At 33.5% G+C, this 22,003-nt stretch overlaps 2 protein-coding genes and 1 pseudogene across 3 annotated transcripts; all 3 read left to right on the forward strand.

The window, feature by feature from the left end:
• The first annotated feature begins 1,808 nt into the window (after window positions 1–1,808).
• Window positions 1,809–2,851, forward strand: LOC111296833 (glycine-rich RNA-binding protein GRP1A-like). The gene is made up of 2 exons (XM_022891310.2): window positions 1,809–1,997; window positions 2,268–2,851. The coding sequence occupies exons 1-2, from the start codon at window positions 1,884–1,886 to the stop codon at window positions 2,649–2,651; spliced, it is 498 nt and encodes a 165-aa protein (XP_022747045.2). The 5' UTR covers window positions 1,809–1,883; the 3' UTR covers window positions 2,652–2,851.
• A 4,146-nt stretch (window positions 2,852–6,997) lies between these two features.
• LOC111296852 (protein RADIALIS-like 1) lies at window positions 6,998–8,029 on the forward strand. The gene is made up of 2 exons (XM_022891329.2): window positions 6,998–7,384; window positions 7,903–8,029. The coding sequence occupies exons 1-2, from the start codon at window positions 7,132–7,134 to the stop codon at window positions 7,905–7,907; spliced, it is 258 nt and encodes an 85-aa protein (XP_022747064.2). The 5' UTR covers window positions 6,998–7,131; the 3' UTR covers window positions 7,908–8,029.
• An 8,948-nt stretch (window positions 8,030–16,977) lies between these two features.
• LOC111296842 (3-ketoacyl-CoA synthase 4 pseudogene) lies at window positions 16,978–19,124 on the forward strand (annotated as a pseudogene). The gene has a single exon (XR_016328766.1). The product of XR_016328766.1 is annotated as a 3-ketoacyl-CoA synthase 4 pseudogene (transcript).
• The last annotated feature ends 2,879 nt before the right edge of the window (window positions 19,125–22,003 follow it).

Consider the following 22,003-nt stretch of genomic DNA (forward strand, 5'->3'; position numbering starts at 1 on the left):
ATTTTGATACCGATGAATAATATAATATAAACAATATTTTTGAGGTTAATAGTGTTTGTCATTGCCAATAAAAAATATATTCAATAATTAATCTTATGTAACAGCTGTTCTTGCTATTTGTTTAATAAAAAGAAAGATGCTTCTCCTTTCTTGTCATATAATGTAATGCTAGTTTTGAGACAAACAATACGACAACAAATTCGGTCGTTTTGGTCTTATTTCAATTCCGATTAGCCCGTTCGTAAGTTGGCAAGTAGTCTGAGGAAGTTGATAAGTAGGGTATCGCTAAGATAGAGTATTGTTTATTTTTATTTATAGATTTTTATATTATATTTATATTTAATAAATATTTTAAATTTATTTTTATTTTAATTTTTATGAATATTTAACGAATATGAATAATAATTTCTTTTAAAGGAAGACAACATTTTATTACATAAAAAAAAAGAGATAATTTGGTTCGAAACTAAATTTTAATATCTTTTTAAGGGTTTTTTTGCTATTAGATCAAAAAACGAAAGAGATAATAATTAAAAATATATATTTTTTAAAATTTTAATTTTATTATTATTTTATATATTAAAATAATTTTTTGTAAATATATAATAATATATTTTTTAATAAAAATATATTAATTTTAATTAATTTAAAATAATAATTTATATTATTTAATTAAAAATTTATTTATTAAATATATAAAAATATATATGATCATATACGAAATAAATAATATATTATCAATCTCCGTTGACCTTATAAAAATTTAAAATTATATTAATTACCATCTCATATTTATAAGATAATATTTATTTCTATTTTTATTAAAATAAAAATCGAATTTTTCATTAAATATAAATAAAAACAAAATTAACAAGAGTAAAGATAGAGAGAGCCTGTGTGAGATATTTTTGTACTACTACATGTTATCGCTCAAGAAAAAGAAAATAAAAGGTTTTAAGATATTTTGGCAGGGCATGTTAATAAATATCAAGCCTGGCTTTGGGAGACTCAACAACCTAGAAAGCACGTGACGTGGGCCCTACCTGACACCTTCTCAGTATTCAATCGGTTACCGGGTTCTACCTAACCATGGTTTATTTTTATCACTCGCAGTGTCACAATCAATCTCTAATTCCCCTCTTTCTCCGTTTTATTTGGTTCTGGTCACGGATATGCCAAACTTTATTCCCAACATGCTTTCCTCTCCCATTCAATTTTAACCAAATATAATGAAATTATAATTAAATTATATAAATAAATAATTAAATAAAAAAAAGGCTGATATACTCTTTGCAATTTGCATTTATAATTTTTATGCAATAATAAAAATAAAAAAATTTAAAAGAGTGGATTTAATCATTTATAATATGATTGGTTTTAGAAAATAAGTTAATTATATTTTATAAATAAAACAACAAATAAATTTAAAGAGAAGCAAAGTTTTTTGTGCTAATAAAAATTAATTATCTTCACATAATTGAAATAAAAACAATAATTTATCATTTTCAACCAAATAATCATTTTTAAAAGCTTGCTTTTCCCATATTAGAAGAGATTTTCATAAGGTGAACTTGATTTGTTATTAATGATTAAATTTAATTTTTGCTTGTTAAAATAAAAATATTTTTAAATGTTAAAAGAAGGATAGATTAATACTAATAACCAAACAAGCCAGGATAGTCAGAGTTGTCAATTAGTCATGACTTTAACCATAGTTAACCGCATTCACACCATCCAGCTCTAACTGACCTAATTCAAACCTCAGACGCTCTCTATAAAACCATAGTTTAGTATCGGCCTCCTCTTTCATTCTCAGATCTCCGCAAAATTTCCTTATTTCCTTAATTTCCCTCTCTGCCCAAAGGATTTTTGTTTTTTACCACATGGCTTCAGCAGATGTCGAGTACCGGTGCTTCGTCGGAGGGCTCGCGTGGTCCACCGACGACCGGTCCCTCGAAGAAGCCTTCAGTGCTTTTGGCGAGATCATCGAATCGAAGGTCCGTTTGTTGCAGAGATCGGACTCCAGATCTGACTCGATCCGACCCGATCCGGGCCTCCCTGTCTATGATCTGTGATCCCTGATCTGTTGTTTTGTGTTACTACTTGTTACTTGATACTCTCTTGTTACTATTCTCTCTTATATATCTCTCGCCGGTACGTTCTGTCTTCATCCCCTCTGGGCCGAAGATCGATCGATTCGAACAAATCTATATATTTTTTCTTTTTCATTTGATTTTTGTTAATTATTTTTTTCCTTTTCTTTTCAGATCATTAACGATCGTGAGACTGGAAGATCCAAAGGCTTCGGGTTCGTTACTTTCCGTGAAGAGAAAGCTATGAGGGATGCTATCGAAGCAATGAACGGTCAGAATCTTGACGGAAGGAATATTACGGTCAACGAAGCCCAGTCACGCAGGAGCAGTGGCGGCGGTGGTGGTAGAGGAGGATTTGGAGGAAACGGCGGGTACGGCCGCAGTGGTGGTGGTGGATATGGTGGTCGCCGTGAAGGAGGTTACGGAGGTGGTCGTCGTGAGGGTGGATATGGTAACGGTGGAGGATACGGAGGCGGGCGCCGTGAGGGAGGATATGGAGATGGTGGATCTCGTTACTCCAGAGGCGGTGGTGCCTCAGAAGGGAGCTGGAGGTCTTGATCTAGCGTTGGATTGAGCTTGGGCATTATGTTTTAGTCTTGGTTTCTTAGTTGTTAGTGTTTGGTTTGACGATGTTGCTATGGTTCTCTTTTACTGTTTGGGTGTTTGGATTCTCTCTCATTTTGACCGCTGCTTGTTATTTTCTGTCTAGGATTAAAAATCCCCAACATAAGAATGGAATGAAGTACACTTCTTTTCAATTTCCTCCTTTCTTTCTTTCTAGCAATTATAATTCATCTTAATCAAGCAATATGCTGTGTTCCATTCCATCTTTCGGCTATAATCAAAATCAAGATACAGAAAATCTGAATCCTTAATTTAGAGGGTATGATGAAGAACAAAAGTACCAAACAGTGCTTGATAAAGTTGACCCTAGAAAGGCTTCTCAAATAAATTAGCTCGCTGGGCCACCGGCCCATGATTCTTGAATGAAATAATAGAATTAAATTAATATTCAGTTGGGCCAATATTTCAATATTTCATTCTATTATTTATTATATTTTAAGTTTATGAAATTTTAGGAGCCCAATATTGAATTAGAGTCCAGTCGTGTGATGGATCAAGATTCAATAATTCCTGACGTCCTACATACCCTCCTGGAGAGAAAAGGTGTTGTTAAAGGAAAAGGGCAAGTTCAAGAATAATTATTGCATTAGCTATCGGTGATATTATTGCTTGGAAAATCACCAGGCAGACACGAAACCGACATTGTCTTGTACCTGCACTTTAGCGAGAACAGCACAAGTTCAGCATACGAACATACGAATCTCTGGCCCACGATATCTTGGTTTGGTCTCACTGAATCTTCCAACATTAGATTCAGCGTACGTCGCAGTAACATGTACAATTCTATATAAATTCCAACAGGAAAAGAAGAAAGTAAGGAATAATTTCCCTGCCTTTTCATGCAATGAAGCTCCAATCTAACACATAAAATCTGTATGCCAACTCGACAGAAGTTCATTGGTTCATTCAGATGTCAAGCGATTGGTTGTAAACAAAAACAATGTATCCATTAGTTATCCATTATCTCTTTTCTCTTGCATGGCTCGTGTCCTGCTAATACATCACATCTTTTCCAGCCTTATACAAGCCACGGATGTATTATCAACTTCGAGTGTTTCTCTATTGCTTCAGCCTTTTCTTTTCATAGGTGGGAATCGCACGTCAGGAAAAATGGATCCAATCACAGCCAGACTATAGCTTTGTGATCCTTAACAGGAAGATTGCATAAATCATATTCACATGATTGATGGCAATTTCCACTCTGCATATTACCCCTTTACCCCCTATAGCTTTTCTTTTCCTATAGACCCTTCCCTCCTACACCTCTGCAATTACCAAGAGTTCATTTGGCAGCGTGTTAGAAACGACTCTCATCACACATCCTGATATTGTTTTATGATTGAATTATTGAGAATGTAATATAATCATAAAATGCATTAAGTGAGAGGGACCCCCAAAGCATGCCATGTTGTCCTTTTATGATTGTATATGATTGTATTCGTAAGGATCCAATCATAAAACGTAGCTTTGGCATAATAGAAGTCCTCAAATCCAGCGACCAAATGAATCCTAATTCAACCAATTATACAGTGCTCCATGAATGGAAATTTCTCTTTCTTCCAAAGTTCCACGGAAAAAGGAACACCATCTTTGTTTTTTTCCGGCTGATGTTAGTACTGGCTGGCGTGCTAAGTCTAAGCAAGGTAGTGGACTCTTTTCCGTCAGTATAAAGTTGCAGATTCCTGGTTCTGTGGTCTTATCTGATCATAAGGGATTAAAAAGAGAAATCTCTAAGACCATCGACCCTCTGTTAAAGCTTGTTAAATGCAAATAGATTTACGAAGTTTAAAGGCTTCAAATCAATAACAAATCATTGCAAATCCAACTTGTCCTGAGAGAGAAAGGAATCCACAGATATTACTATCAATTGGATAGACTGAATGATAGAGGCTCCAGATGTCGGCAAAGGAAGTGAATCCCAATGCATCCCTTTCTTTTCGTACTGATTTCTAGAAAGTTGCATTGGTAATTTTCAACCAATCATCACAGCGAGCTCCATTAGAGTGTGGTCAGCATCCAAGAATAGGACACCTGCAACTTGATACTAGAGGACAATACATTTTCGTGTGAATTAATGCTCTGGTAAAACTGCTACATTTTTTACCGACTAATGCCCCTATCAAATTAATATGCTCAACAAACACTTTACAAAGAAATAAATCAGCGGAATGGCAAGAAACGAAAGAGAATGATGTGTTTCACACTGAAAAATCCTGATAAACATGGCTTTTTCTCAGAAAATTGAGATTTTTAGATGTTGTTTTTGCCCCTTGCTCATTGCTGAATCTAATACAATCATAGTCCACCAACTTTGAAACTATAGCAGTAGCCAAAGGAAGATTTGAAGGAATCATACATCATGCTTTCCCATATGTAGAAAATTTCCCGTCATTCTGAATCTTACGTTAGAGAGTTGTGAATAGACTATACTGAGGTCTACTTGCTGGATTTTAGTGAGCGTAGGCCCATGTAGGTTGGGGCTACTCTAATCAACTTGCAGCCTACATCATGGTATTACACCACCGTCCTCTGAATTCTGATGCTTTTTTAGATTCGACTTGTGTCATTTTAGTCTCTTCAGAGAAATTGTGTCATTTTCTGATTTTAGATACTTCTAAGTGAAGAGATTTGGTTTGTTAATATGCTTGAAATGGCATTACTTCGAAAAATTCTAACCTTCCATTTTTATGATACTTATCTGCTCTGCATGTACTGAGGAGAGAATCTAATAGCAAATAGACAACCATACTTCACATACTGGCAATATTATGCATGAATTCATATAGAGACAAGGCTCAACAGCAATCTGCATTTGTCCAGAGAAGAGGTGATTTAGGGATGGAGAAAAGTTAGTAAACTTTAAAGCAAACGTGGGATTTCAAACTGATATTCTGATGAAGCCTACAGGCATCTGCATGAGATGTTTTCTTCAGTTAAATCATATTAGGCACTTGTATGTATATGTTGAAGAGTCAGAGAAATGGTCAAATTAAAAGATGTGCTGGAAATGATCTTTGTATAATCCGTTCAAACCAAGATCTTTTCTTGATATTTTTAGGAAGCAAAAAAAAAAAAAGAGATAAAAAAAGAGTTTCCACATGGGGGCTCCTTTTACCAGGGCCAATAAAAGATTTGTCAAATTATTGCACTTTGGTTGTGCCTGACTAGCCTGAAGTCAGTTCAGGTAGATTATGGATCTTCATCATTGGAGGTACAAGGATATGAATCAGCCAAGCTCAAACTCATCTGTTCACCCTCAAAAAGCAAGATTTCAAATCAGTTTCCCATTTAAACAAGGGATAACCAAATTCAGCCATAAAAAAAAAAAAAATTACCGTACTACAAGGCACTAAAATTAAGGAACAAGTGGGCTAAACTCTATGAACCATGGATACCTTTTCTCATATATAGCGGTATTCAGTTTATTTTTATCTGATACCAGCTTTGGATGTCTTTTGCACATTTTAGGGACTATTAGAAAGGGATGGCATCAAATAATTGACCATGTACTGAATCGATCCAGTCTCTTAATTTTTGTCATTTTCTTTGCTTCATTTGCAGGGCTTAAGCAATGGTTTCCATATGGTATATGCCGTGCATGATTTAAAGATTGCCTTAAAACGAGCTCAATGATCATGAAAAAAATGCCTTTTCCCCCATGATGTTGATGGCAGTTGAAATGAAAAACAATAAATCAAATAAAGATAGATACTTGCTAATTGTTAATGCTGGGAAGAAGGGTTTCCAATTTTCAATTTTAAACCAAACATTCAACAAAGAGGCTCCCAAATTGTAAAAAGAGTAGGTAACATATGTTTGACCTTTCTAGGAAAAAAAAAAACACATGATTATGATTGTACGAAAGTCATCAAGCCAGCTAGAATGCTTGGAATGTTGTTCAGGATACAGTGAACTAACAAGAGTGGTTTGTACGGACACTAGATTTTGGTCTATGGTTCGAGAATGGACCCACATGAGCGCATGCAAGGAGTAGAACTAGAACATGCAAACTCATATACAGAATAATAAGCGAAGAAAAGGACTTAAATGCATTTATTTACTGTAATAATACATTTTTAATTATTTGGTTCTTGGAAATACTGATTCTCTTACAATATTTCCCTTCTTCTTTGTCCTAATACATTTTGTGGTTCCTGAGGAGACAAATCATTCAAATTCTACAATGCTTTTGCAAGATTTCTACGCCAACTGGCCGTATGCCCTCCTACTCGTCTGCTTATAAAGAACAGCCATTGCCACCTCTTTGCTCATATCATCCCCTTGAATGCAGTCTTCTTTTGTTTTGACTCTATGTCCTCTCCACTATTCATCATTCTAGACGGTGATTCTTTAGTTACTAGTACTTTTCTTGCCTAAATTTTGAGCTGCTGTTATACATTGATTACCTAAGAAAATGGCATCGAGCTCAACCAGTAACCGTGGTTCCGGTTCATGGACAGCCGAGCAAAACAAAGACTTTGAAAGGGCTTTGGCTGTGTACGATAAGGACACCCCTGACCGTTGGTACAATGTTGCCAAGGCGGTTGGAGGGAAAACTGTTGAGGAAGTGAAGAGACACTATGAGCTCCTCGTGGAGGATGTGAAGCACATCGAGTCAGGCCAAGTGCCCTTCCCCAACTACAGGTCCACTGGTGGTAATAAACGAGGTAACGCGAGTGATGATGAGAAAAAGGTAGTAGCAGTAGTAGTAATTAAAATAGTAAAGAAAAGGCCTTCACATGAGCAATTAGAATATCTGATCTTAACTTTTATAACCATGCCATGCCACAATTAAAGGTAACTAAATCTCACAAAAGGGAAAGCCTGTCCCTCAAGTCTGACCCTCTACTTCTTACGTTGATTCTCTGACTCCTTTTGTTTAGGAACAAGGCAGTTTCTATCCCTCACTTCTCATCAGAAAACACTTAACCTCGAGCTGATTAGCCTTTCTGCTTCTTTTTTTTTTTACTTGAATCTGTCAGGATTTGAATCCTGGTTACTGAAACTAAGAGTAAACTAGCAGATCAGCTAATATTCTCTATCTCTTCCTCCTCCAAATATGTTAACACTTCATTTATAAAACAGTGAACAGATTTGCAGACATGAATAAGTAAATCAAACAAGCATCGTCTTTCATTATTTGCTATGGCTATAATTCTCTGATGATTTTCTCTTTAATCCGCAGGATGAAAAATCTAAAGCTCAATTGAAGAATGGACTTGCATCTCACCTACAATAAAGATGATCCATTGCACTGTTACCAGTATCAGATGTCACCATAGTTATATAGTAGTAATAGTACTATTTGAAGAATCTCGATTAGTGATTCCATCTCCTCTTCTAAGTTTTGTTATTCTCTTATTTATGCCACTATAAATGTATCCAGAAGAGGCACATAATGTGTGATCCTTACTTCCTCCTGTGTTCTTGTTCTGAAAGAATCTCGTATTGGCATATATATATATAGTAGGTATTTTATTTAGTCTGCAGTGCTTTTATTTTCAGTGCAATATAATGTAAAAGTTGATTCAAACAATTGAAGAATCAAACTATTAGGAAAATGGGTCCAATCCCATGTAAGTAGTTTTGGACCAAGTAAAGGCCATGGGTCTTGATCTTTTATTTTACACAGATCCCTAGCTACTTAATAAAAAAGAGGTGGAGTTGTTTTAGGTGTGTGTCGAAAACCAAACAAAAAAAGAAGAAAAGCCAGGAAAAGTAGAGAGAGAAAAAAGAGAAGGAGAATTGGTTGAACGGAAGTCGATCGTGGTCTGATTGAGTTGGAACCTTGTCAGGAGGTTTATAATTTGGAGTTCTACATTCTGAACGGTGAAGATCGGGTTTGAAGCTCTCTAGGAACAAATTCAGGGTGTATTTGTTGAGTCACTTATTTGGTGAGATTTCTCCAATTGTTTCTCTAGTTGTTGATTAGCTCTAGTTTTAGCTAGAGAAGAACTTTGTATAACTATTATTTGATAGTGAAGTTTTTTCTGGTGGCCCGTGATTTTTTTCCTCTATACTGGAGGGTTTTTCCACGTAAATCTTGGTGTGCTTTATTTTTCCTGCGTATTTGATTATTGATTGTTGTCTATTGCTTCTGTATTGTTGTGATTATTGCTTCAGGCGCAACAAGTGGTATCAGAGCGACGATTATTTTGAGACATCGATATAGAAGTAACCCAAGATAGAAGTAAATTCTTTTTGAGATCATGGAGGGTGATACAGGTTCCATGATAAAATTGACAGCATCAAATTATTAAATTTGAAAGCCTATGATGGAGGATCATCTATACTGCAAAGATTTGTATGAGCCAGTATTGGGTGATTCGGCTAAACCAGCATATATGAAAGATGAAAGCTGGAAGAAGCTAGGTAGAAAGACGCTGGCTACAATCAGAAAATGGATTGATATCAGCGTGTTCTATCATGTAGCGCAAGAGTCAGATGCTCACATTGTTTGAAAAAAATTGACAGCATTGTATGAGAGAAAAACATGTATGAATAAAGTTATGCTTGTTAAAAAGATTGCAACTTGTAAGTCTAAACATAGATCCAAGTCTAGAGGTAAAGTGAAGTGTTTCCATTGTGGTAAGGTAGATCATATAAAACGAAACTGTAAAATCTTGAAGCAAGAGCGAAAAGATGAGAAAGATAAGAGTTCAAATGATAGCAATGTGGCAGCAGTGAATTCAGATAGTGATTCGGTTACTTTGATTTGTACATATGGTGATTGTAATCATGTTAGTGATCCTGACATTGAGTGGATAGTTGACACAAGAGCGACATATCATTGTGTTCCTAAGAGAGAGTTGTTTACAACTTACAAAGCAAGAGACTTTGGTTATACCAAGATGGGAAACAAGAGTGTGTCGCAGATTGTTAGGATTGATGATATTATTGTACAAACTAGTATAGGTTACATGTTGACTTTGAGGGATGTTAGACACATTCCAGATATGAGAATGAACTTGCTTGCTATTAATGTCCTTGATAAGGAGGGATATGAAAGCCGACAAAAGAATGGACAGTGAAAGCTTCTCAAAGGATCTATGATAGTTGCAAGAGGAAAACTATACTGCATAATGTATAAGACATGTATGCAATTGAACGGTAATCAGGTAAATACCGTTGAAAATGATGCTTCAACAAACTTGTGGCACAAGAGGCTGGCACACATGAGTGAAAAAGGGTTACAGGTTTTGGCAAGGCAGTCTCTCATTCTCTTGACCAAAGGTATGTCTCTCGATTCATGTGATTATTGTTTGTTTGGTAAGCATCATAGAGTTTTTTTTCGTAAAAGTTCTCAGAAAAAAGAAAATAAATTAGAATTAATTTATTCTGACGTATGTGGTCCCATTGAGGTTGAGTCATTAGGTGGTAGCAGATATTTTGTTACTTTTATTGATGATGCTTCACGTAAGACTTGGGTGTATATGTTGAAATACAAAAGTCAAGTACTGCAGTATTTTCAAAAATTTTATGCCATGGTTGAAAGGATGACAGGGTTACCCTTGAAGTGTATTCGAACTGATAATGGTAGGGAATACACATCTAAAAGCTTTGAAGAGTATTGCTCAAAGCATGGGATCAGGCATGAAATGACAGAACCTGAAACACCGCAGCATAATGGTATAGCTGAAAGAATGAATCGCACCATTATGGAAAAAGTCAGATATATGTTGAGGATAGTAAAATTACCAAAGCCATTCTGGGGTGAAGCAGTCAACACAGCTTGTTATTTACTTAACAGGTCACCATCAGTTCCTTTGGGCTTTGACATTCCAAAAAGAGTGTGGACAGGGAAAGATACTTCATACTCTCACTTGAAAGTTTTTGGGTGTAAAGCATTCATGCATGTACCGAAAGAGCAGAGATCAAAGCTTGACAGTAAAGCTACACAGTGTGTATTTGTAGGATATGGTGATGAAGAATTTGGCTACAGGGTATGGGATCCAGTAAAGAGAAAGACAGTCAGAAGCAAGGATATGGTCTTTCATGAAAAAGAAACCATAGCAGACTTTGAGAAAAATGAAAAGACTACACAGGTTACTGTTGAGTGTGATGTATCAACACCAATAAGAATTTCACAGGAAAGAGCCATAAATGGTAAAAATGAGCAAGAAACAAAACTTGGGGATATGAATGAGCCAGCTACAGTTGGTGATGAGCCAGATGCTATTAGTTTTGAGCAGTGAGAGTAATCATCTCTACCTGAGAGTGTTGAGTAGGGGGAGCTACCTTCGACATCAAGTGATGTAGAGTCTCAGCCCAGGAGATCTACTAGAGAGTGCAGGCCATCTACCGGGTATCCAAATTCAGATTTTATTTTAGTTATCAGTGAAAGAGAACCAGAAAGTTTTCAAGATATGCAAGCTACTCCGGATAGAGAGCACTGATTAAAAGTAATGAAAGATGAGATGGAGTCATTACGAAAAAATGGTACTTATGATCTTGTTAAACTTCCAACAGGGAAGAGGCCATTAAAGAATAAATGGGTGTTCAAGTTGAAAAAGGATGGTGACAAACTAGTAAGGTACAAAGTTCTATTAGTAGTAAAAAGGTTTTCTCAGAAATCAGGCATCGATTTTGATGAGATTTTTACTCCAGTTGTAAAAATGAGTTCTATTCAAGTGATACTGGGATTGGCAGCTAGTTTGAATCTTGAACTTGAGCAACTTGATGTTAAAACTATATTTTTGCATGGTGATTTACGGGAGGACATTTATATGAATCAGCCTAAGGGTTTTTGAAGTGAAAGGGAAAGAGCACTTAGTTTGCAAATTGAAGAAAAGCTTGTATGGCTTGAAACAAGCTTCACGACAGTGGTACAAGAAGTTTGATTCTTTTATGGTGAGTCATAGCTATAAAATAACAGCAGCAGATTCTTGTGTGTATGTTAAACAATTTCTTAATGGTAACTTTATTATCATATTATTATATGTTGATGATATGTTGATTGTAGGATAAGATGCTAGTATGGTTTGCAGGTTGAAAGAACAATTGTCTAAGTCCTTTGATATGAAAGATTTAGGTCCAGCAAAGCAGATTCTTGGTATGGATATTATCCGGGATAGGAGAGCTGAAAAGCTGTGATTGTCATAGGAAAAGTATGTTGAATGAGTGCTTGGTAGATTCAACATACAATATGCTAAATCAGTTAGCAGTTCACTTGCCAACCATTTTCATCTAAGTAAGAAATCTTGTCCAGTGTCTAAGGAAGAGCAACTAGCTATGTCTAGTATTCTTTATTCTTCTACAGTCGATTCTTTAATGTATTTTATGGTTTGTACAAGATCTGACATTGCTCATGCAGTTGGTGTAGTGAACAGATTTTTTTCTAATCCAGGGAAGGTTCACTAGGAAGCAGTGAAATGGATTTTTAGATATTTGAGGGGTACCTTAAAAATGTGCTTGACTTATAGAGTTTCACAACCAGTTCTAGAAGGGTTTACTGATGCTGACATGACAGGCGATCTTGATGGTAGAAAATCTACTTCAGGGTATTTGTTCACTTTTGCAGGAGGAGCTGTATCTTGGCAATCTAAGTTGTAGAAGTGTGTTGCTTTGTCAACTACAGAGGCTGAGTATATTGCAGCAACCGAAGCATGTAAAGAAATGCTTTGGATGAAACGTTTTCTTCTTGAATTGAGGTTGAATCAGAAAGAGTATGTGGTATTTTGTGATAGTCATAGTGCTTTAGATTTGAGTAAGAATACCATGTACCATGCTAGAACAAAGCACATTGATGTTAGATATCATTGGTTACGTTCAGTGATAGAAGAACAGCAGATGTTATTGAAGAAAGTCCATACTGATAAGAATGTAGCAGATATGTTGACTAAGATACTTCCCAGAAAAAAGCTTGAGCTTTGCAGTAACTTGGTCGGAATGAGTTCCCTGGCCAAGGTAAGTTCCAAATGAAACTGCTATGGTGATGAATCTCCTCCTAATGGGGCTGGAAGGAGAGATTGTTAGGAAAATGGGGTCCAGTCCCATGTAAGTGATTTTGGACCAAGTAAAGGCCATGGGCCTTGATCTTTTATTTTACACAGAGCCCTAGCTACTTAATAAAAAAGAGGTGGGGTTGTTTTAGGTGTGTGTTGAAAATCAAACAGAAAAAGAAGAAAAGCCAGGAAAAGCAGAGAGAGAAAAAAAAGAAGGGAGAGTTGGTTGAACGGAAGTCGATCCGTGGTCCGATTGAGTTGAAACCTTGTCAGGAGGTTTATGATTCAGAGTTTTACATTCTGAACGGTGAAGATCAGGTTTGAAGCTCTCTAGGAACAAATCCAGGGTGTATTTGTTGAGTCACTTATTTAGTAAGATTTCTCCAATTGTTTCTCTAGTTGTTGATTAGCTCTAATTTTAGCTAGAGAAGAACTTTGTATAACTATTATTTGATAGTGAAGTTTTTTCTAGTGGTCCGAGATTTTTTTCCTCTACACTGGAGGGTTTTTTCACGTAAATCTTAGTGTGCTTTATTTTTCCTGCGTATTTGATTATTGATTGTTGTCTATTGCTTCTGTATTGTTGTGATTATTGCTTCAGGCGCAACACAAACTACAATAAAAATATTGAATCAGATATGACAGTGAATTCTGAACGAAGTGAACACTATGAGATTGATAAACTTCAACATGGGATGCTGAAGAACAAAAATGAAAGTATCTATCAATATATGAGGTTAAAGGACAGGAATGCAGCAAAAATACCTATTTGCATTTGCATATGTTACCATCAGCTTAATTTCTGGTTGCTAAGTGTTTTTTTCCTTCCCTTTGAGACCCTTTAATCTTTATTACTATGTATCTTTTTGGTGTAAACACTAAAATACACCATGACCAAGATAGAGAAGCAGCAACTAAATTATAATAATAATAAAAAAAAGACCCTGCAAAACAAGAACTTTCTTCATCTGCTTGTTGCTCCCTCTCGTCTTCGTGCTATAAAATTAAGCTTAGATGACACAGGCCCCTTGTTGGATCTTGTAAATGCTAGGAATCTAGTGAAGAACTCAATTGCTTAATAAAAAATATGGTGAAAACCCTCAGCCTCACACAACTTATAGACTGTTTTTACTTGTAATAAGAAGTGAGTAGGACAGCCAACAGACAACATTGTCAGCAAATTAAGCTCCATATCTTACTAAATTTAAGATATGATTAAGCATCAAGACCTTAACTAATCTCTCCATTATCAGTCCTAGCTAGGGTCAGTCCCCACGCCTCATGACTACAGAGCAAGAATGTGCTCGAAACAAGCATGCAGCCGGCCAGCATCTGCTTCTTTTAGCGGTAGCAGACGTTTAAGACGATGGCCCTGTTGCTGCAAATAAGCTAGTTTAAGCTATAAATTTATCAATATATAAACCTAAAGTCAATGATATTCAACATTAATGATTGGAAGGTTTGCTATATTTTGGCTAAAGGCAAATAAACTAGTTTATAAAAACATTTCATACAGGAAAGTATATGTTACTATCATTCTGATCATTATCTTATATATCATTGGATTCAATGAAAATTTTATAAAAAGCCACATCGCTTGCATTAGTTGCCTTCAAGTTAATTACTTTGCAAATTATCCCGGAAGAAATTCCCTCAAACTGTCAGAAATATTGCTGACATTTTCACCCTTTTCCCTAGCTTTTCAGCAAAGCAATAATTAAAACGTCGAGAATCGAAATCAATCGTTGGTTATATATTAGTTCATGATCATGGGCAGTAAGCTTCACACATTTGATTGCTACCAACGCAACAACATGCTAAATTTGTTTGAAGGTAATATTCGATCCCCCAACTCTTTTATGGGGTTCCTCCAAGGATTTCATGCAAAACAAATCATCGTCTCTCAATCATTAACCAGAATTTTTTTTTCTTTGTATTATCAACTAAAAATTATCTTAATCATGAATACTAATAGAGTTTTATATTTTTAGATACAGTAGAACGTAATATGGTAGTATTACTGAAGTTTATAATATAATTTTCTTTACACTAATAAGTAGGTTTATTTTTAATTGAAGTTTGCAGAAACGTATTATATTGAAACAAAATTTTGAGGATTGTGATGAAACTCCTTCCTCTTGATAAGTCATAAATTGATATCCAGTAAAAAAAAATGAGCACTTTTTTGGTACATAATTTTCAAATTTTGTGCACCATTTATGTACCACTGATGAAAGTTTTTGCATTAGGATCTAAGGATTAATTTAATTGATTTTTATAATTATTTTTAAAATATTATAATTAAATAATTTTAAAATCAAATTGTAGCTAGACGGTTATTTATGTATTCGTGTTATGTAAAATGTTAAAATTTGTATATTTATATTATGTTTTAAATGAAGATTATGCATTACAATTTATATCAATACGAAAATATAAAATATTTTTTTATTTTATTAAATTTATATATAATTATTGTTCAATTTTTAAATCGTATCACATTCGTATTTTATTATTATATTATATTAATATTGTATTATTATATCATATTTTAAATTATCAGATTTAATCATAACTACAACGCATGAAACCCTTTATATCATCCTTAAACTATGAGCATTATATATATATATATATATATATATATATAAAAGTTGTTCAGACCATTAAAATTTGGGTGTAAAAATCCGACATCCTGTTACATTGGTACACACTGAGTAATGAATTCAACCACAAAATGCAACCAAAATTTAATGTTTAAGATGGCAAATAGAAAAGACATGTTTGGTCGTCAAATTTGACCTTTGAATTTGATGATGGTCATAAATTAGAAGCAAACCTATACCCATGAATTGATGAAGATCAAGAAAAATAAATTTTATTTAACTGCCAAAAGTAATGGTCCCATACCTTCCCCCCACAAAAACATTACATCGTTTTTTTAATGAAATCATCAAATATTTTATCTTCTTGTGGGAGATTGAATTTAATGTCATGTGGACTAAAATGTACCAAACTATTAGCTTGCCAACCAACCATACTATTGATAATTAAAATATTTTTTAAATTTTATATTTAATATATTATTTTTATCCAATTTAAAAATGGAAAATACATTAATTATAATTTTTTTCTTACATATCATCTTAATCAATACCACCACCTTAAACATTTTTTTTCTTAACACATTAATTATAATTGTCAATGTTTATATAGTTTAAATATTGATTAGTTGATATATTAATTGTGATTTTTTATATGCATATAATTTAAATATTAATTATTCGATTATAGAACTATCACATTTATTGGCGATGAAATTAATTATGATAAAAAGTAATAGAGAAAAGTAGAACTTATTATCTATGATATCCTTAAAATTTTGTTTTGTTTTGGTTTTAGTTCATGAAATTATAAAAAAAAATTAATAGATATAATCTATTATTATTTTTTAATAAGAAATTAACTTAATTTTTTTATTTAAAAAAATTACAACAAAAAATTCACAAATATAATTTTTTTATTACAGTTTGAAAGTAAACAAAATCAATAACGAATAAATAATTAGGTTATTAGAAAAACAATGTCTCCTTTTTCCAAAATTTCCAACCTTAAATTTGACTTGATTTTTATGTTCATAATAATAATTGATGAAGTGTAAAATTTGGAATGAGAGAAACAAACTCCTACTTCCCCTATTTCCCAAACGCGGCCTTCATTTTCATTGAGTGCTACTAAATACATTTCAGTCTTTTTCCTTTAAACTCTTTTTTTTTTTAATTTTTTAAAGTGACATTATTTAATTTTTTTTTTCACATAAATTTTTAAAAAGTTTTAAATCTTTTTGAAAATGAATTTTCAAAAAATCATATAAATTTTTAAAAATAGATTTTTAGAATATTATAAATCTTTTTAAAAATAAATTTTTGGAAAGTTAAATTTTTGAAAAGATTTATAACTTTTTGAAAATTTATTCAGAAAAGATTTATATTTTTTAAAAATTTATTTTCAAAAAATTATATGATTTTTTAAAAATTTATTTTTAAAAATTTATAAGAAATATATTAAATAAATTTACTTATAAAAAATTAAAAAATTAAAATATATATTAAAAAAAAAAAAGGAAGGGTGCATTTAGCACTACTCCTTTTCAAGGAAATAACTTCGAAACTTCCGCTCCCTTCTCTCTGACTCTTCCCGAAGACACCATTTTAGGAAGGAGACTCTTTGATTTCTCCACTCCTCCAGCCCACAAAAAAACCAAACCAAGTTCTTCACTTCAAACCCATTTGTTTTTCTCCAATTCTAGTTTCCCTTACGTCACCGAAACTCCATAAATAAATAAACAACTCAGGCTCAAAAATTATTTGCAAGGCAAAAAGAAAAATAATAGTTGGACTTAAAGCAGTCCTGGCTGGCTGGCTGGCTGGCGTTGACTGAATTTACTAGCACATCAGGAAACTCCCAACTCTCACCTTTCCTGCTTCCCAATAGTAAATGACACTCTACGTGTTCTTTAATGGGCACTGGTCCCTGTCGTAGAAGCGTCAACCATCTCTAAACCCCAACCTACCTTCCATAAAGCCTCAGAATTCTAGTCATTTTATATATGCCTTTTGAGCACAACAAGAAAACCAGTTCACATCATCACTCTTTAACTCTTTCAAGAAAAACCCAAGTGTTTTATTCACTTTTTTGAAGGAAGAAAGAAAAAAAAAATACAAACTTTTGAATTACCCACCATCATGAGTAGTGAAGAGAATAGTTCAAGCAATGGAGTTCAGATCCGGCAGAGTAGGAGATTGCCTGATTTCTTACAAAGTGTCAACTTGAAGTATGTTAAACTGGGTTACCATTATTTAATAAGTCATCTTTTGACACTTTGTTTGGTCCCTTTGATGGCTGTTATTATTGTTGAGGCATCACGGTTGAACCTTGATGACATCCACCATTTATGGCTTCAGCTTCAGTATAATCTTGTCAGTGTCATTGTGTTTTCTGCTTTCCTTGTGTGTGGGTCAACCGTTTACGTCGTGACCCGACCAAGATCCGTTTATTTGGTGGATTATTCTTGTTATCTCCCTCCTTCACATCTCAAAGTCACGTACCAACAGTTCGTGGAACATACCAGGCTGATGGGTGATTTTGATGAGTCCTCCTTGGAGTTTCAACGCAAGATTTTGGAAAGATCAGGACTTGGAGAGGAGACTTGTGCGCCTGAAGCAATGCATTACCTTCCTCCAAGACCATCAATGGCCGCTGCAAGACAAGAGGCAGAGCAGGTGATGTTTGGCGCATTAGATACTCTTTTTGCTAATACTAATGTTAAGCCAAGAGATATTGGAATTCTTGTCGTTAATTGTAGTTTGTTCAATCCAACTCCTTCATTATCTGCTATGATTATTAATAAGTATAAGTTGAGGGGTAATATTAGGAGTTTTAATCTTGGGGGTATGGGATGTAGTGCTGGGGTTATAGCTGTTGATCTTGCTAAAGATATGTTGCAAGTTCATAGAGATAGTTATGCTATTGTTGTTAGTACCGAGAACATTACACAGAATTGGTATTTTGGGAACAAGAAATCAATGTTAATACCAAACTGCTTGTTTAGAGTTGGGGGTGCTGCAGTTTTGTTGTCAAATAAATCTGCGGATCGAAGGAGGAGTAAGTATAGGCTTGTTCATGTGGTGAGGACACACTGTGGGGCCAATGATAAGGCATTTAAGTGTGTTTATCAGGAGCAGGATGATGCTGGAAAAACTGGAGTTTCTTTGTCTAAGGATTTGATGGCAATTGCTGGTGATGCACTAAAGACTAACATCACTACATTGGGTCCCGTTGTTCTTCCAATAAGTGAGCAAATTTTATTCTTTGTGACTTTGGTTGCCAAGAAGTTGTTCAATGCAAAAATCAAGCCTTATATCCCAGATTTCAAACTTGCTTTTGATCATTTCTGCATTCACGCTGGGGGGAGGGCTGTGATTGATGAGCTTGAGAAGAATTTGCAGCTTCTGCCAGTACATGCTGAGGCTTCTCGTATGACACTCCACCGGTTTGGTAACACCTCATCGAGTTCAATTTGGTATGAGCTGGCCTATACAGAGGCAAAGGGCAGGATGCGTAAGGGGAACCGTGTTTGGCAGATTGCTTTTGGAAGTGGTTTCAAGTGCAACAGTGCAGTTTGGGTGGCCCTCCACAATGTGAAGCCCTCTCCTAATAACCCCTGGGAAGATTGCATTCACAGGTATCCAGTGCAGCTTAGTCTGTAGCTCGAATACAAGTTGGTTATTGAATCTTAATTAGACAAGGACAACCTGATGGATTAATCAAGCAATTTCTATGTTCATTTCTTAATTGCTTGAATTTTATTCTTTGTTTAAATGACTGGGTCCTGACGTCCTGTAATGTGGTGATCTTTGGTCTCTTGGAGGTTGTAATGATAATCCACAAATATCTACTTCTATACAGTTTTCAGGCAAGCATCGAATGTAAGACTCTATGTTTCAGACGAACATTACATCAAATGACTAACCATGCTATTGACTGAAATCTTTTCATCCCAATTTAAATTGAAGCCAATGAAATCAAAGCTGCCATGGAATCCCATTTCTTGGTTTCAACTTTCGTTCTTTTTTATGAACTACATTCTGGCTCTGCGTTGTCTGTAAAGGCATTCATTGGCTCGTTGGATAATTTCTTTAACCTTCGGTTTGTGAGATGCTATTGACCCATCTTCCCCGCTATAGTCTGTCATGTTCAAGATCATTATTTATTCAAGACGTTTCATTAAACCTTGCTACCATGAGTATCTCCACGTGCTCCTTTCTGACAAACTTTGCTGAGGACTTTGTCATTGGAATTTTCAGATGCAGAGGTGTGGAATTTATATATGTTCTTATATGGTTATCTGATAACACCACGATAGACCATAATTCAGCTTCCACCATGCTCGACCACCATTTTTATCTGCAACTGTTTCGTTTTTCTCGACACATTGGTCATATTAATTACCTATACTTGTTGATTTAGAAATCTATTACTAATATTTTGCTTATAACTTTGCTGCGTCTCCCTAAGAACGGGGAAATGAATCGATGTGACAAAAGCAAAATTGCGTTCTTGGCATTCTTCAATACGAATGCTTTGAAAATTGCCCGGCACGTTAAAACTTTAAAATGGAGTTCATCAGGAAGATACTTCAACGATAGGCTCCTCCTCATTGCTATCAGTTGTCTGCTTTTCGCTGGATCATCGGTTTAATTCTGAGTTTTTTTCAGAAATCGGAATGAAGCAAGCTGGCTTTATAACCTCCATTGGAACTTAGCTTGAGAGAGAATAGATGGGAAAATAAATGAATTAATTTCTCCTTGTTTCGTTTGTCATTTGGGAAAGGAAAACTTGAATTTGTTCATTGCCAATTGTTAGATAATGGATTTTCAATCCCTCACTCTAAAAGCATATTATCTCTTACACAATATTTTTCAATACGATAATACAATATAAAAATAATACAAAAAAAATACATAAAAGTGATCATATATGAGTTCGATAAAAATTTAAAAAATATATTTTATGTTTAACGTATCGATACAAATTAAAATACGATAATTTTTATATTTTATATATATTTGACACAAAATAAATATGATACAAATATATAAATTATCAAATTTTATGTTAAGAAGCCTCTCTCTTTCCCTACTTTCTCATCTATAGGAAGTTTCCTCTCAAGCCAAATGAATGTTAAAAGAAAAGTACAATCTATTTATCTTGTTACCACAAAAAATAGACTAGATTAATAAAATTTTTGTGTTGCTTCTTTAAGAAATTTGATGTAATTAGTTTTGCATTACCTGTTAGAAAGATGAATTGTTAGAGTAAGGTAACATTAAAATATCCGAACATGAATTTTTAGCAAATATCTTGAGTTAATTTATTAAATTTTTTATTGAAATACAAATTAATATAAAAATTCCAAACAAAATTAACACATAATTATTTTTTTCTATAAAAAAATATAATTTTTTCTACAATAAAAACAATATTTTTTAACTAAAATTAATAATATGACTCTTGACATATATAATCTAAATACTTTTATATCATAAATAAATTATATTTTAACATACATGTATAGAAATATATATATATATATACATATAAATATGTATATATATATTAATTTAATAGAATTTTATTTAAAGATGGATATAATATGTGAAAGAATGAAAATCAATATATATAATTTTTTTTACTTTTAATAAATAAATATGTTTGATTTCTTTTTTATTATAATATGAAGAATAATAAATGCCTATTTTTTATATAATAAAAATAAGAATGAAGATATAAACTATGTTAGTTAAAGATGGTTTTTATTTTTATTCTTATTAATTCATACTTTAATATATTATTTATATGAACCCTAAAAGTAATTTATTTAGTTTATTTATATGTTTCATAATCTTATTTTTAAGATTAAGATCCCACATATTGGAGGCTGATTTGAATCTTATTGAAATTTTAATTTAATATATTATTTTATAAAAAAATAAAGATCAAAGTTATGTTTGTTTGACAAAAAAAAAAACCAAACAAAAATGAGACAGAAAAAGTAATAAAGTGACGACCGTCAAGCGAAATTAAAGGGGATTTGGGGAATCTTGGTAGTAGTTTGGGCCAAAACCCATCTCGGAAATGAGATTAGTGACTTATTATGAGGAGGTTTCAATGAAAATTAATGGGCTAAGATTTTCTTAATTGGAACTCATCTTCTAGGCTTTCAAATGGAAATATATCCACAAATTTTGATGGCAAATTGTTATAGCCCTGAATTGAAGGTCACGTCTTCAACCTTTTTTATTTTTATTTTTATAAGAAACAAGATTTATGGTAGGTAAATTATTCAGTTTTTTATATTAAATAAGATGTATTGTATTTAATAATTTAAAATAGATGATTGTTGATCATGCATTAGAAATGATAAGATGTATTGTATCAACAATCTAAAACAGGTAACTACAGGTCATACATTTGTATTTAACAATCTAAAATAAATGATTACAGGTCATGTATTTGAGATGATAAGATAGGTTGTACCTAACAATCTAAGACAAATAATTGTAGGTCATTCATTTGAGATGTATGGTAGATAGATTTATGGTAGATAGATTATTCTTAATAATCTAAAACAGGTAATTACAGGTCATACATTTAAGATGATAAGATATATTGTACCTAACAATCTAAGATAAGTAATTACAGGCCATACATTTGAGATAATCCTACTAAATGACTAGGCAAAAATCGAACCCAAAATTTTTTTATTGAAGAGAACGAACT

Source organism: Durio zibethinus, chromosome 16 (assembly GCF_047325235.1).
Source record: "Durio zibethinus cultivar Kanyao isolate XHJ-2024 chromosome 16, ASM4732523v1, whole genome shotgun sequence".
NCBI lineage: Eukaryota > Viridiplantae > Streptophyta > Magnoliopsida > Malvales > Malvaceae > Durio > Durio zibethinus.

Excerpts from the sequence above, each read along its gene's own strand:
- LOC111296833 (XM_022891310.2), top strand. The coding sequence starts at position 1,884 with ATGGCTTCAGCAGATGTCGAGTACCGGTGCTTCGTCGGAGGGCTCGCG. Across the intron at positions 1,998-2,267 it reads GCGAGATCATCGAATCGAAG|ATCATTAACGATCGTGAGAC; the intron begins GTCCGTTTGTTG and ends TTTTCTTTTCAG.
- LOC111296852 (XM_022891329.2), top strand. The coding sequence starts at position 7,132 with ATGGCATCGAGCTCAACCAGTAACCGTGGTTCCGGTTCATGGACAGCC.